This window comes from Pollicipes pollicipes, unplaced genomic scaffold, assembly GCF_011947565.3.
Source record: "Pollicipes pollicipes isolate AB1234 unplaced genomic scaffold, Ppol_2.1 Scaffold_7231;HRSCAF=8579_pilon_pilon_pilon, whole genome shotgun sequence".
Taxonomy (NCBI): Eukaryota; Metazoa; Arthropoda; class Thecostraca; order Pollicipedomorpha; family Pollicipedidae; genus Pollicipes; species Pollicipes pollicipes.
The window spans coordinates 13,387,478-13,403,558 of NW_023597034.1; the positions used below are offsets into that span (position 1 = coordinate 13,387,478).

The 16,081-nt window shown below is 48.4% G+C and overlaps 1 protein-coding gene across 1 annotated transcript; it reads right to left on the minus strand.

Moving 5' to 3' along the window:
- Window positions 1–3,827: 3,827 nt before the first annotated feature.
- Window positions 3,828–15,333, minus strand: LOC119109105 (uncharacterized). The gene is made up of 2 exons (XM_037232656.1): window positions 14,731–15,333; window positions 3,828–4,002 (listed from the first exon to the last, which is right to left on the minus strand). The coding sequence occupies exons 1-2, from the start codon at window positions 15,308–15,310 to the stop codon at window positions 3,839–3,841; spliced, it is 744 nt and encodes a 247-aa protein (XP_037088551.1). The 5' UTR covers window positions 15,311–15,333; the 3' UTR covers window positions 3,828–3,838.
- Window positions 15,334–16,081: the final 748 nt, after the last annotated feature.

Here is a 16,081-nt window from a genome sequence, read left to right on the forward strand (position 1 = left end):
TGTATGTGACCGTGCCCGGCGACCATGCCTGGGCTAATGCTTTGAACAAAGAAAGATTCCCGTCTAAGCAAACAATATGCACACATTGTGTACATACGTGTGTATCGAGAGACAGCTCTCAACCTACACTGATGGGGTGGCTTCGAGCTCAGAGCCTTGAGCTCAGCCTCGAGACCCACGTACGTATACAAATGCGCACACATGACCTTTTGTGTGCACAACATTATATAATAGAGACCACGGAATACAAGCTTTTTCATCCCAAACAGCACGTGATGACCCCCCCCCCCCCCCTTCCTAGCTCCATTCATGCATAAGGCTCTGGCAGTTTCCGTCTTCTTTTGAAAGTCTGGGCAAAACATGAAAATATTCAGCATAAAGGGAGCATGCTATATTTTCACATATTGTTGGATCTCACTTATTGTTCTCACTTCTTGTGATTTTCTCACTTCTCACTTATCGTACGAGTTAATCGGTACTACCAGAATTTCATAATTTCGGTTTAAAGTGCCACTTCTGAGGGAGAGATCTTATTGGACTTCCTGCTCACCACTCTGAAAACAATTAACTCTATTTGCCTTGCTTTTTCCAACGTGTTTTGTAATTTTTGCAACACAGTTATCTGTAAAAAAAACATTAGTGTGTTAATAAGCGTATAAAAGTTTGAAACACTATAGCGAAAAGTACATGCAAACATGAGGCTTTATCCCGCAAATTCAACGAGGCGTAAAATTATGGCTTTTAGTTCTTCCCCATGGCGTTTACCACAGTGACCCTTTCCGAAGCACCATTTCGCTTTGGGAATGGAGCATCACGTGATCTATAGTGACGCACTGGTTGAAGCTTTAACCAATGCGCTGCTCGGCAACTGGTCGTTCAACACGCGCCCGGGTGGCCGGTTGGGTGCCCTTCGCTTGGATGGGGTGTTAATTTGATCCCCGAGATCTCAGGAGATAAGAGGGCTAGAGACGACACCAAATTCATAGGGTGTTCGACCTGTACGTAAACTCACTTAGGTCAAAGTTTGAGCCTCCTAGGTTATGGCCTTCAGGTTGAATAAGGTTGAACAAGATCAAACTCCAAGCTGGTCTCCAAAGTGTCCCGAGAACCTACATACCTGTTCTAAGCAAACGGTCACAAGCTTTTTCAAGGTAAGTGACCCTGTTGGACCTTTCGAAGGTCATGGTGACCAAAATCATAGAAGCCTGCTTTGAGTTCTGCATTTCCACGCGCGACAAAGATTAAGTTAGGCAGCATGTTCATAAAAATGATATGTTGACGTTGGTCATTTTACGTCAGTGACCTATTCGGACCTATAAGTTCATGAAGATGTATAATGAAGTTTATGTTATCAATACATTCGAAATTAGCAACAGAAACCACCCAAACAGCAAGCCCTATAAAAAGAAAGCAGTTGGTTTGACCCTGGTCTGACCTTTATGCCTGACCGTAGGTCAGTGGAATTTGGTCATTCGATTGTTTTGCTGCCTAAGGAAGTATCTCAGAGATGTATGGGTTCGTCTAACACTCCGTTGTTCCATCAGATTGAAAGATTCCCTTGAAATTGACTTCGCTGAATCCATGGCCTGGATTTGACTTGTCGTAGGTCAGCGACCTTGCAAGGTACATCCAATTTTTTATTTCGCACGATTTGCTATTTAATTGCCTACAGCTACGCAAAATTTGGTGCGACTACGCCTCGCCGTTCAAAAGTGATTTCGAAAAAATTATCGGGGTCAATTTGACCCCCACCCAAGCGCGTGCGAAAGCCCGCATGCCCGACGTCTGGAGGTTAAAACAGCTCAAAAGTGGTAGCTCCGACCCTTTACAGCTGACAACGACCCTCATGAGACCCTGACGTCGTCGTGACTTCAGTTCGGCTTAAGGGACTCGTGGTTGAAATTGGCTTGGAGGTTCCGCCGTTCGGTACTGGGCTCCTGACTGCCACAGGGCTCTTACATCGTCTCAGCGTGAAATCACATTATAAGTCTGCAGGTTTCCTTTCGTTGTAAAGGTGCTCCGACCAGCGCAAGAGGCCTCTGACATTCGGGATCCCGTCTCCATCTCCGCTCAGCGAATTTTCCCCTGGTCGAATCGAGGCGCCTTGTTAAAACAGGACACTCTGTTAAGCACTGCGGGCCCCTGGCCGACATTCTCATTGTTTCAGCGACCCGACTAATGGAAACCGTGGGCCCGGCCTTGCTCATGCTTAGCAAATGAGTCTGCAGGGCTCAAACCGACACGGAGCCGGCTGCTTGGTGTTGGTGGTCTATGGCCGAAATAGAGGCCTGCACTGTCCCACGCGCCCCCACTCGATGGAGAGGCCCTCTAACTGGCATTTGAAGCCGCAGCGGTACGGGCGGAGGCCGTCCTTTTTGTGACCTGTGGCCTGTTCTTCCGGCCCTGTGGCCCCTCCAGATTTCCAATCGGACTTTTGATCTTCGATCCTGGTAGCTCTTCTTCCTCTCTTCGGGTCTCCTCAGTTAAGCCTCGTGATGGGTTCATGATCACTTGCCGACACATGACCCCGTGTAAGGCACGGAGGGTCCGTGACCAACACAGGGGCCGGGATCCTTTAGATGACTGCCCCTGACAGATACAGCGGCCCAGACCAGTACATTTCGCTGGCCCGGGCTTTGCCGCTGCTTGGGAAGTGGACCCTTAAACCCATGCCGACACGGACCCGATAGTGCAGCACTGATGTTGCCTGACCGTTGTGGAGGCCCTTCTCGACTCAGAGGGTCCCCGATCGGCGCTAAAGACCCTCTGGCTGACATCCGAGGGCCCGTCCACACAGACCGGGGTCCCTGAAGAAAACTCCGGCCAGCCATTCGTGTCCTTAGGCACTACTATCGGGCCCATGATTACCAGTCTCGGTGGGCCCTCCAGGCTCTCTTCGGGACCCCTCGAACACCTTCTCTCGCCCACTCGGGACCCTTGTCAATACAGGGTCCCCTGTTAGGTTTTGACCTCTGACAAACGCTGGGGCCTCGATTAATGTAGATCGCTGGCCCCGGCCCTGTCCCTGCTTCGGAAATGGGCCATCAGGTCTTTGCGGCCACGGCGTCGACGGTGCGATACTGATGGTGCCTGACCGACATACAGGCCCTTACCAACTCAGCCCCCCCTCCCCCTCCCGATCGACGCACAGGGCCCTCTGACTAGCAATAGCGCGACCGACCCTGCGAGCCAGGGCCCCTGAACACCACCTCCACCTTGCCTTTTGGGTCATTCAGGCTCTCAAATTGGGTCCTTAATCATCGGTTCCGAGGGGTTCTTCGGCCACCCCGGGACCTAACGGAGGGGGGAACGTGTCCCCTGTGCCCCCCCCCCCCCCTCCCCCCCCCCCCCCCCCTGTCTGTGCCACAGGTCGCGACAACTTCAGCTGTTGCTTTCTCGGGATACAGCCCGGGGCTACCACGAAAGGTGTGTAGTGTAGTGCTGGTATAAAGCGTTTGCAGCGTAATTTGGAACAGACAAAATCAAAATTCACATCCTTATTTAATATAAATGGTGGTAAAGGGACACTACCCAGCATTATCACTAGGTTAAATGATTCTGAGGTTTCACCAGAGTACGTTTTTTGGAGCCTTACCGAAAGATGGGACACTTCCTTTCAGTGCTGGCATTGGAAGAAAATTGCATGTGTGGGAACATCAAAACAAAGTAGTTCGAAAATATGTAATTGACACCGCCATCTGAACAAAAGTGGGATAGCCAGCTGTCGACAGATGCCAGCTGTATCACAAATCACCTTTATTTGCACTGAACACACAGGAGACAGGAAATGACGCCGCTGACTGTCGCGCAGCCCACGGCCCCTTGGACGGATGCGATTCTACGGCGGATTGAAGGTGACCTTGCGTCGACCTGTTGAGTGGTGCCGGGGGCCACGCGGTCGGCTGGAGCGGACCATGATGCGGTGGTGTGTGAGACCCTCCATCTTGATCGGCACCGCCTGGTAGACGACCGGGATGGCGACGTTGTCGTGGATGCGCACACCTGGCGGCCCCGGAGTGCTGCTTGACTGGGACACAGAGCCATGGCATCGGCAGGTATGAGCGCACTCACGGATACCTTAAACAGGCGGACAGAGCCATGCCATCGCTAGGGATGAGCGCACTCACGGATACCTTAAACAGGCGGACAGAGCCATGTCATCGGTAGGGATGAGCGCACTCACGGATACCTTAAACAGGCGGACAGAGCCATGGCATCGGCAGGTATGAGCGCACTCACGGATACCTTAAACAGGCGGACAGAGCCATGCCATCGCTAGGGATGAGCGCACTCACGGAGACCTTAAACAGGCGGACAGAGCCATGTCATCGGTAGGTATGAGCGCACTCACGGATACCTTAAACAGGCGGACAGAGCCATGTCATCGGTAGGTATGAGCGCACTCACGGATACCTTAAACAGGCGGACAGAGCCATGTCATCGGCAGGCATGAGCGCACTCACGGATACCTTAAACAGGCGGACAGAGCCATGTCATCGGTAGGTATGAGCGCACTCACGGATACCTTAAACAGGCGGACAGAGCCATGTCATCGGTAGGTGATGAGCGCACTCACGGATACCTTAAACAGGCGGACAGAGCCATGTCATCGGTAGGGATGAGCGCACTCACGGATACCTTAAACAGGCGGACAGAGCCATGTCATCGGTAGGTATGAGCGCACTCACGGATACCTTAAACAGGCGGACAGAGCCATGTCATCGGTAGGTATGAGCGCACTCACGGATACCTTAAACAGGCGGACAGAGCCATGTCATCGGTAGGTATGAGCGCACTCACGGAGACCTTAAACAGGCGGACAGAGCCATGTCATCGGTAGGTATGAGCGCACTCACGGATACCTTAAACAGGCGGACAGAGCCATGTCATCGGTAGGGATGAGCGCACTCACGGATACCTTAAACAGGCGGACAGAGCCATGTCATCGGTAGGTATGAGCGCACTCACGGAGACCTTAAACAGGCGGACAGAGCCATGTCATCGGTAGGTGTGAGCGCACTCACGGAGACCTTAAACAGGCGGACAGAGCCATGTCATCGGTAGGTATGAGCGCACTCACGGATACCTTAAACAGGCGGACAGAGCCATGCCATCGCTAGGTATGAGCGCACTCACGGATACCTTAAACAGGCGGACAGAGCCACGTCATCGGTAGGTATGAGCGCACTCACGGATACCTTAAACAGGCGGCTTTACTCAGTCCTCGCCAGCACAGCAGTGGCCACCTTAAACAGGCGGCTTTACCCAGTCCTCGCTGGCACAGCAGTGGCCACCTTAAACAGGCGGCTTTACCCAGCCCTCGCCGGGTAGAGCCGCGAGGGCTGGTAAAACAGACGGGTCTATGCAATGCTTCGGGATTTTCTGAGTGTCCCACTGTCTGTTTGGTGCATGGTAATGGTATCTTGGGCCGGGTCATTTTACCATTTTCTAACCATTTTATATTTGATCTCAGAACTGAAGTGTACCGTGTCAGTGACCTACAACGATGCTCTCAGAGGCCTACACGGCGAAAGTGCGGCAAATCTGAGCTTCTCGTTTCAATAATATTTCTCTGCGCACCATATCACTTTTAAGGTGCCTCTGAGGACCCAAAAGGATTGTTGCATAAACGTAGTCAGCGCTTACGGCCTTTCCTCTAATCAAGGTTGAGTTTATATCAGGTCTAATCTGAAGTATTACGTCAACTTCGCTATCGATGTGCCAAAGTGACTGAAATGTTTCAGTAAGTCATTCAACGCAAAGTAGCTACCATTCTTTAAAACCGTCTGAAGCCTTATCCGTAGACGATTCACAGTGCACCGGCATCAGCTCCAATCAAAACGAAGCAAAGTGCGATAAATTCAAGACCACTGTCATGATGGGTGACAGGATGACGTTAGGGCTTGAATTGCGCCTTAGATGTAAACGGTGGCAGACTGGCTTGCTCCGCTTTCGTTCGGTGCATACACGCACAGTCATTCAGAGACGGCAAAAAGGGAGTTATTTTTTGCTTTGTTCATCTCCGTCAGACCTGTTAACTTTCACGGCAAAGTAATTCTGTGAAAATGCCGGACCATGTACGAAGATGTCGCACCGTTCTTGCATTTTTGCTCTAGCGCGTCCGGTGAGGAGCAGATAGCGGCTCATACCAGTCACCCCTGAGCCGTCAAAAGCGACAAACTCCAGAGCTCCGGCAAGGAAACCTGATCACTGGTAAAACCAGCACATACACTTATCAGTGCAATTTAGCGTCCCGCTAGTGAAAGTGCTCCTCGTAAGGCCCGCCTCTGCTGCTGCTGAGGTATTCCAAGCCAGATCGACCGACCAGAATGCCCACTCGTTTAATACGAGATCGTCTCATGCCTATAATCCAGCAGTGCTGTCTTGGAAAAGGTCAGAGCAACGGTTGCAATCTTATGGCCTCGGCCATTTTCAACAGAGCAGCTAGCAGTCGTATCTTTTCGAGGGCCCACAACTGAATATAGGATTACGTAAGTTGTTGAGAGCATTTGCGAGGAACAATACTCACATCGATGAGACAGTAGAAATGGTTTTATTCCTCGGAAAAAACCAGGAGAATGAAAATATAAATGTGTTGTATCTTTATTCTCCTGGTTCGTCTCCGATGAATAAGGCTATTGGTACTACCTTTTCAATTTATGATAATTTAAATCATACAGATCTATGTGCCCCTGAACTCGCAATGACCCGGCGCATTTTGAGGATCTCTCCAATTTTGCGTTCACTGAATTTTCACAATTTTGACATCGTGACCAAAGGTGCTGTGATGTTTTCTACATTTCAAACATTCTTATTTCATCTTGGCCTTAAACCAAAAGGAGGGATAATCGTACATCTATGAAAAGCAAAAACACAATAAAAAACGTCTTTCTTTTGAACGGTCACTTATATTTTCCAAACCAGGTATAAGTAGGCGTTTTCGTGATATTTCAAAATAGTACTCAGCAGTGATAACTTTAAGGGATGCAATAATGCTGAAGTCAAGGCCATTGTGGTGGAGCATGTCATGCGACGATATGATGGATAATATCACTGTACTGCTATCTTAATATTGTGCCAAAACGTCGGGATATTTATTTCGTCTCGTTCAACTCAGTCAGACATGTCAACCTGCATATGTACGGTGAGATAATTTGGTGAAAGTGCCGGAACATGTACGAATATGCCGCACCGTTCTTGCACGTTTGCTCTGGTGAGGAATGGACAGCGGCTCGTACCAGCCGCTCCTGTACTGTCAAAAGCGACGAACTCCAGATGGGGGCTGGTTGGCTGGGGGTTTTCCGATACTCTACAAAATTGAACAGAGCTTTCGTTGTAGTTTGGCCGAAAATAGACAGGTGTAAATCAAATAAGGTGAAAATAGGAAAGTACACGTTCGTGGTCTCCCTGCAGAGTACACCGAGTGGCACTGGGGGTGTGAAAGGGTGGAGTGAGGAAGGGTAATAGGAGAGGGGCAGTCTGGCGACAGTACTGCGGAGGATTAGTCAGGGGTGGGGTGGGGAGGGGGAGTAGGAGCAGGGCAGTCTGGCGACAGTACTGCGAAGGATTAATCAGGGGTGGGGGGGGGGGGGGAGTAGGAGCAGGGCAGTCTGGTGACACTGCTGCGAAGGATTAATCAGGGTTGAGGTGGGGAGGGGGAGTAGGAGCAGGACAGTCTGGCGACAGCACTGCGAAAGATTAGTCAAGGGTGGGGTGGGGAGGGGGAGTAGATCAGCGCAGTCTAGCGATAGTACTGCGAAGGATTAGTCAACGTTGCATACGTTGATCTTTTCATTAATTACGAGATGTTTATTTGTCAGTAATTCTTTGCTTACAAACTGGTAATCAGCGAAGTTCTCACGCGTCGAAAATATAGAAGCTACCAAGTTAAATGGCTATCATCTGGTCGGGCAAAAAGGGTGGTCTGGCATTGGAAACGTCCAGTGTTCACACTCGCTGGCCGTGCTGCCTCGGGTAATGTGATTTGCTGCCAGCCTGCTCGGCCGATGGTGGATTGGTACGAGAGATACGATAGAATATTGTGTGTGCTGTGGTCCGTTTCAACGGCACAGTAAGCCTATTAGAATAATGCAAGCACGGTTTCAGATGTGGTGATCAAAGACGTGAATGATCCCCGCATTGCTGAGGACCAGTGCGGAGCTGCGGGATCAAACTATTCAAGGACCCACACAGCCTACCTGCGGAAGTTCACATTTGAGTTCCGATGTCAGACAGCAAAAAAGCAAACAGCAAAATGAAAGTACGCAGAGCAGGTCTCTTTTTTTGCTATGCTATAAAGCTGACCTACGAGTGGGACCACACCATCCGGATGTGTGCGTGCAATGCCGACTGTGGTGCGGTGCGGTGGAGCGGTAAAACCAAAACTATAGCAGACAAGAGCAATCTCTTCGGAGCTTGCGTGTAGTGAATAACATAGTAAATGAAACTAAATAAGCTTTTATCAGTTCGTCGGCATTTGCTACGCTTCGTCCGAGGCACTGCGTCTTGGCCGGCAGCAGGGGCACTCATTCGGTATGCGTGTGGGCATGTCAAAATTCAAAGCTCCTCACGTCCGCACGTGACAGCGAGGGGCAATAAGTACGTCGCCGTAACGAAAGCACACACTAGCGCTGAAGAGGTGCGCTGATTCTGTCTTATTTCTACGATCTAAACTGTCGTTCGTCAATTAGCTTTCGGAGTTACCTATGGTGGCATGTTAAAGTGAGCTTAACTGCATACTTCTCAGCGCATTCGATAGCAAATTTAAACGTGCTGTATACAAATGATTTCTTAGTCACCTCAGTTGAAACAAAGTGATAAAGACTGGTGTGTTCTAGAGTGCAGCGGCACTGTGTGGGGTTTGACATACTCATTTACAAACAGTTGGTTTAGCACAGCCCGGGTGGTCGGTTAGATACCCCTTGCTCAGGTGGAGGTCAACTTGACCCCGCTGAAATCTCAGGAACTAAGGGAGGTAGAGACACCAAATTCACAACGTTTGTTGAAATGTGCGTGAGTTCACTTTGGCCAAAGTTTGAGGCTCCTAGTTCATGACCTTAGGTTAAATAAGGTCAAACAAGGCATATTCCAGGTTGATCTCCAAAGAGCCCCTAGAACCTAGATAACTGTCCTAACCAAAGGGTCACATGCTCATCTAAGGTCAGTGGCCTCGCTTGACCTTTTGAAGGTCATGGTGCCCAAAATCATACAAGACCGCTTCGAGTTGCATTTGGATAAGCGACATAGATTACACTAGGCAGTATGCTCCTAAAAAACGAAATGTTGACCTGGGTCGGACTAGGTCAGTGACCTAGTCTGACCATTAAGAAGTCCACGTGAAATTTTTGTGTTGCCTAAGAAAGTATCTGAAAGATATATGGCTTCGTCTAGCACTTCGCTGTTGGATCAGATTGAACGATTCCCTACAAATCGCCTTCGCTGAAACCATGCCAACCATACTTGACTGACTGACTGACTGACTGACTGGCCTGCCATAGGTCAGCGACCGTACAAGGTACATCTAAATTTTTGTGCCAGACGATCCGATATTCAATTTTCGACAGTGATGGAAACTTTGACGCGGCTACGCCACGCCGTTGGGAAACCCTTCCGGAAAAACCTTTGAGAGGTCAATTTGACCCCCGAGCGCGTGTTAAAAGAAAGATAACTAGACGACGTTAAGCATCGTCTTCATCTCGTAACATATTTTTCTCGCCAGCCATGATTCATCCGAAGGATGTCAAAATGATGTCATGTACTTCAATATCATAACATAATGATGTATGCTGCGACGGGGGCATGCAGCTTTGACAGGCGGCAAGAGCTAGTGGGAGATGTTTGCTGGATCGTCCCATTTGCGCATTAATGGAAAACCGGTGGGGTATCGATGCCGAAGCCACTGCTTTGCACGACCTGGAAGCTCTATAAATATAAGCCTTCACGAGCAATTTAGAAGTTCCTCGACCCGTTTTAAGGCATTAAGTCTCACCACTCGTGACCAGTATAGGATGCGACTGTGATGGGAAAATCCAAGACCGTTGCGTCGTACCACACTCTGCAGACATTTTGCACTGAGAGTCGCTACGAACAACTGAACAGATAGTTGTGACTCTCGCCAGGTTGTACAACATCGCTGTCGAACAAAGTAAAAGAGGAGGTGGAATATTCCATCATGGAGCCCTCAACAGGCTAAATACACCAAGAGGGCTTAGTACTCAAGCCCGCGATAAGTATTGGTCTCTTTTGATCAAGCTGGTGTTTAACGAGCGAACTGGTAAACTAGTAAGCGGGCTTAGGGATAATTCACCTGTCAGTTGTTGCAATAGCGCCAGCAAAACTGTCACGTATCCGTCCAACGCGGCTCTTAACATAGGAAGCGTGCTAAGCAGCCCTGGCCAATCCAGCCGGCAGTTCATCCGATTGAACAAACACATATATGGTGGTGCCGGCACAACGCCGAGAGTTTCGACAGGGGCTTAACTCGCGCACTTGGAGGATCCCCTATCTGCGAGTAAAAGCTATCGGCTGGCCGTAAGAAATTGCGTGCAGTATATCCAATCCCAAACAGTAATAAACTGAACCACTGTGTCACCTATATTCGGTCAATAGCGTGGGTGCAAAGGATCTAGCAGCTTTTCCTCATCGTTACCATGACAAAATTATCCGTTTGACAACCTGTCAAACCGTTCATCAATGAGTATCAGATTATGACAAGGGGGCATGTGCGCTGCTTCCAGGGGACTTTACTGTGAATTGCCGCCGCGTAGGATGGCGTACCGTATCAGTGCGTCAAAGTTGTCGTCATGCCGTTTCGAAACACAACCTTCCGGGCCGGTCCGGAAACTATCTACCACTGCTTCTTACCGTTTGTTCAGCATTTGAGTCTTGAGCTTGTTGTCAATTTAGAGACGGTTTGCCATGGTGTAGGCAGAAAACCACCCAGAAGCGGTTTTGAGGCAAAGAATACCTGTGTTGCAAGTGAAGGATTTGCTCTTGTTCTATGGCGACGTAGATTGGCAACAAAACTACCAGTTGAAAGAACTTCAGGATCCATTGTTCGAACACAGTTCAAAATATACCTAGTAGGGATCAGCAGAAGGATTTGAGCTAAGGTCTGTCTAAGCGCACGTGAATTGTGGCTTGTTTGGAGAAGACTATCCCTTTGTGGTCCAGTGGTTTACAAGCGCCAAATTGGAGCTTTGTGTGTTAAGGCTTGATTTCAAGCTGATGAGCTGGCCAGATTTTGTAAACTTGTTCGCTCAGTGTGCTCATGACAATGCCAGTTTGTCCCCCGTGGAAAGGCTTTTCCATCTGAGAAATAGTCTTGGAAGAAATAGTCTTGGGCTAATGTGAAGATGACAATCCACGGACTGCCGTCTACCTCCGGGGGATATCTTACTGCTGTTAAAACTCTCAATAAGCAGTTCCTCAGGGAGATCCTTATGAAGAGGTTGTTGGAGACCACCAGTGTGTGAGTATGACCTCGCTGGCATGGGGTGGGTGGCGGTTTTTGGTCTCTAATATGGTCTGAGCTGATGAACGCATTCGGGTTTGGACTGTACTTTCAGTGAGAAATAGGTTGTGGGTACAAAATATTTAGTAGTTTTTTTTTCTGTATCTCTACCGAGAGAAAAGTCTATGCTTGGTAGTTTGTCAAAGCCTTCATAAATGGGCTCCCAGATTATGCGACGACAGGTCATGTGCGCCGCTTTTCGGGGACCGTACTGTGAACCACTGCACTGCCACATGTCTTCCCGCGTACTGTGAACCACTGCACTGTCACATGTCGCTCCGCGTACTGTCAACCACTGCACTGCCACATGTCGCTCCGCGTACTGTCAACCACTGCGCTGCCACATGTCGTTCCGCGTAGTGTGAACCACTGCACTGCCTCATGTCGTTCCGCGCCGCATCAGTTTGTTAGGTTTGTCTCAATGCCATTTTAACGCGGCCTGGACACCCTTCCTGCCGACTATCGCGAGCCGTTTTCTCGAGGTCCCGGGTGACTAATGATCGGTGTGTCATATGCATCCCTCATGTCACCCTTTGAACGTTAAGCGGCGTGGGCATTCGTTGGTCAGGGGTTGAATATTTGTGCATGCATGTCACACTTGGGGAGGGGCTTTAGCCCGATATATTTTTCCTAACTAACCAGCCGATTGGAGTGGCTCAAACATAAATCGACTGGCTCAGCATGTGCGTCGTGGCAAAGTGTAATGTGTTGACAAGGAGATCACTAGTGACATCAAAGGATATGTGAAGGAAAAACAATCAGCTGCTCCAATCACAACTTTGGCCGTATGTCAAGAAATTAAGAGCCCAATTTCACCGGAAGCCGGCACGTACATGTAGTTGGACACTATGCCGTGTATTTTGACTGTTGTTTGTCTCTGGTTTAGTGAAGCTGAACTATCCGCCCGGCTCATAATGTAGTTCGATACGTCCGTTCAAAGATGAAATGTTTACAAGTAGCGTGAACAGCTTAGACACCACCTCGTTTGTACGTAAGTATAGTCAAACAGTCTGGTATGCTCTTGCTTACATGTTGATTAACAATGACTGCTGTCACAGCGACTTCGATTGCACCTCATGATGTGATACTGAACGTGCCGATAGAGGCGCAGGACTAGCTCAAAACAAGTGGAACACAATAGCAACGGCACCACTAAATACCTGTATTTCTTACTACAAGAACACTACGACTCCTGGGTCGAAGTGAAGTGAAAAGCTATGCGCGACAATGGCACAAGGGACCTAACAGCTACTCAACACCACAATAATATGGGCTGCTATGACATACAACAGCTGATAGTGGCTGAGACTGAAACAGCCAATATGACTTCTGAATACCACTGAGAGTGAAGCAGTTAACATGACGTCTGAATGTCACTGAGAATGAAACAGTCAAAATGACTTCTGAATGTCACTGAGAGTGGGACAGTCCGTGTGACGTCTGAAGGTCCCTGAGGGTGAAACAGTCAATATGACGTCTGAATATCACTGAGAGTGAAACAGTTAATATGACGTCTGAATGCCATTGAGAGTGAAACAGTTAATATGTCTTCTGAATGTCACTGAGAGTGGGACAGTCAGTGTGACGTCTGAATGTCACTGGGTATGAAACAGTCAATATGACGTCTGAAGGTCACTGAGAGTGGGACAGTCAGTGTGACGTCTGAATGTCACTGGGTATGAAACAGTCAATATGACGTCTGAATGTCACTGAGAGTGAAACAGTTAATATGACGTCTGAATGTCACTGAGGGGGAAATAGTCAATATGACGTCTGAATGTCACTGAGAGTGAAACAGTTAATATGACGTCTGAATGTCACTGAGGGGGAAATAGTCAATATGACGTCTGAATGTCACTGAGAGTGGGACAGTCCGTGTGACGTCTGAATGTCACTGGGTGTGAAACGGTCAATGTGACGTCTGAGGGTCACTGAGAGTGAGACAGTCCGTGTGACGTCTGGTTATCGCTGAAATTGAGACGTCTTTGTGACCTTTTGTAGCCTCGCTGAAAACGAGACAGTCGATATGGGAGGCACTATGCGTTACCTTGACACCACCTTGTTCATGACATTAATGTTTTCAGGTCAATCCGATCTGGTGGATCGGACTGACCTGAAAATAGGAACACATGTGATCCGAAAAAATGTGGAGTAGAACTTGGGCTCAGGGTTTAGACTGATCATTCTCATCTCAGTTCAAACAGTCTTTGTGCAATCCCTATAACTAAGCATGCGAGCTGCGCTTCCAGGGCCGGATTAGTTTATGGTGTTCACACTTTGTTTGTGGTTATACCAACGAGATGTTATCTTGTGCTTTGCGAACTCTGTGATTTTGTGAACTTCATACTACCGTCCATCGATCGAAAAGAAACGCTTGCGATCATCGATCATCATATGATTGTCTAATGATTGTAATCGGAACGCAAAAGGAACAAGAACAAGGGGCTCAGCGTGATCCGACTGAAATCTCCCTTCACTTATTATCTGCTCTGACCTACGTCGGTTTTGCTACCTTGATGTAATACATTCTTTTGATGAAATCCAAACAAAGATGAGAACGGAAACCAATAGATAAAGCTAAGAAGCTGAGGACATAGATGTTGTCCCTTTTAGCACTGACCATTTAAGCAATCAGCATCTTTATGTAGTCAATATTTATATTTTATAGACAGGTCATTTCGTCCGTAAGTATTCCTCACGTGACCAAATATGACTGAGTTGACCTTTGTTTGGAAAATTGACTTTTGGATTTTTGAGTGTCCCTTCCTTTACCTGCCATTACAGTTTCGTCCGACGGCATTACGTAGCATTAAGATAGCACAGCAGGCGGCAAAATAAATCACTTGAAAACTCTCGGTGAAGCCTACGACGCCTCTATAACAAACCCGCGCCAGAACGTACGAATCATTTTTGAAATGAAAACATTCTGTGTCCATTTAAAAGCAATGAAAGCTTCAGTTAGTGCCATTGCTTTTTTGGCTGCTTGTAAGACAGCCAGAGCTGGAAGTATGAGGCGCTCGATTAACTCAAGGGTTACTACACACGCTTCCAAGGGATGTAAATAATAAGTGGATTGCATGGAATCTAAGTAAAGCCAAGCAGTCTTACGAGGATTCCTTAAGGGTCTATCCTTCGATCAGCAATGCTGTGTGACATATGTGAACACCATCATTTCTTTGCTTTAGTAAAACCACGATCATATTTCAGCAGGAACTTACCTTGAAACGGTTCTCCAGCTATGGTGTGCTCATCGTCGTCCATGAGGTCTGTTTGATAATCGTGTAGGATTTCGATGAGATCTGACTCTGCCCGAGCCATCTCGGAGCCCTTGGCAGAGGACATCTTCCTCAGATCTTGCAGTAGGCGGTCTACTATGGCTGCACGAAGAGCTGATTTATATGGACGATCTTCTTTTGTGGTGCTCTTCGAACTCTGCTCAGATTGGGCTTTCGAGTCACGTGAGCCGCCTTTCTGAGCTAGAGGCGCGGTTTTTATCGATTCTTCGGCCGGTACCATTGACTGAAGAGGGTTGGGGCTAGACGTAGACATTGCTGTCGGCTCGGCCAGTTTGTCGGCCGTTACCTTGGGACTGATATCAAATATTTCTCCCAGCTTTCTCCAAACACCCAAACCAGTAACCTTGGGCTCCTTCGGTGTCGGTGAAGGTTCCGACGTCCCAGAACCGGGGTTTTTGTTGGAAACTTCTGGACGAAGTGATTTCTTGAGTGCTTCTGCTCGTGTCTGGTTACTCATTGTAGCAAAAATTTGATTTGATGTGGAGTTCTTTGGATTATGCATAACAGTAGCCCTTTCGCTAATGATCTTCGGCGATCTTTCTGCAGCACTGGCAAGGTGTTCATGTAACGAATCAAGTTTTCCTTGCGCCCTCCATCCGTCCAGAATTTTATGACGCTTGGATACGTACGCGTCAGGTGCATTGTGGTGTGTAAATGTGTTGTACAGCTGTTTCCTGGACCTGTGAGACGTCGCTGCCCTCGGAGAGTTTACCGCAGGCTTAGAAGCTGAACTTGCGAGCCTCGATTTGTCAAAAAATCTTTTACGCATCGATGGAAAGTCTTCACTGCGTTTTGACAGCTCCTCAGTCCCATGCCATTGTGCTGGAAAGGTTGCCTTTTGCCACCCGCTGGAAAGTGCATGTTCGACGGGAGTTAGATTATTGGCAGTTAAACTTCGCTGCGCTGCTTGTTTGTGTGCTGTTGCCAAGTGATCAATGGGCCAAATCTCTCGCTTTTTTCTCCTCCTTCCCCTCAGTACTGCTTTTAACTCAAGTGGTTCTCCCGCTGAGTTGGTCACCTTCAGTGTTTCCTCTCTTTCACGGTCGTTTGAAAAGCCATATCCTTCTGGGTTGGCTATTTCTAGAGGATCCCCATTACCGACAGCGTTAAAATACGTGTACGCCGGTCCCTCATTCGATGTGCGTCTGGTTTCAAACCATGTCGGCTTATTTGACTGCTGCCGCTCCTGATTGTGCTGTTGGAAAATCTGCCGAATGCGACTTTGTCCGGACAAATTCATGCTGCGTCTTTTTTTCTTATGCGATTTATCGTG

Bases quoted from the DNA above. Each gene is read 5' to 3' on its own strand.
- LOC119109105 (XM_037232656.1), bottom strand. From the start codon at position 15,310: ATGCATAATCCAAAGAACTCCACATCAAATCAAATTTTTGCTACAATG. The intron at 4,003-14,730 runs GTAAGTTCCTGC...CGGGGCCGCCAG, and splicing joins AGCTGGAGAACCGTTTCAAG to GTGTGCGCATCCACGACAAC.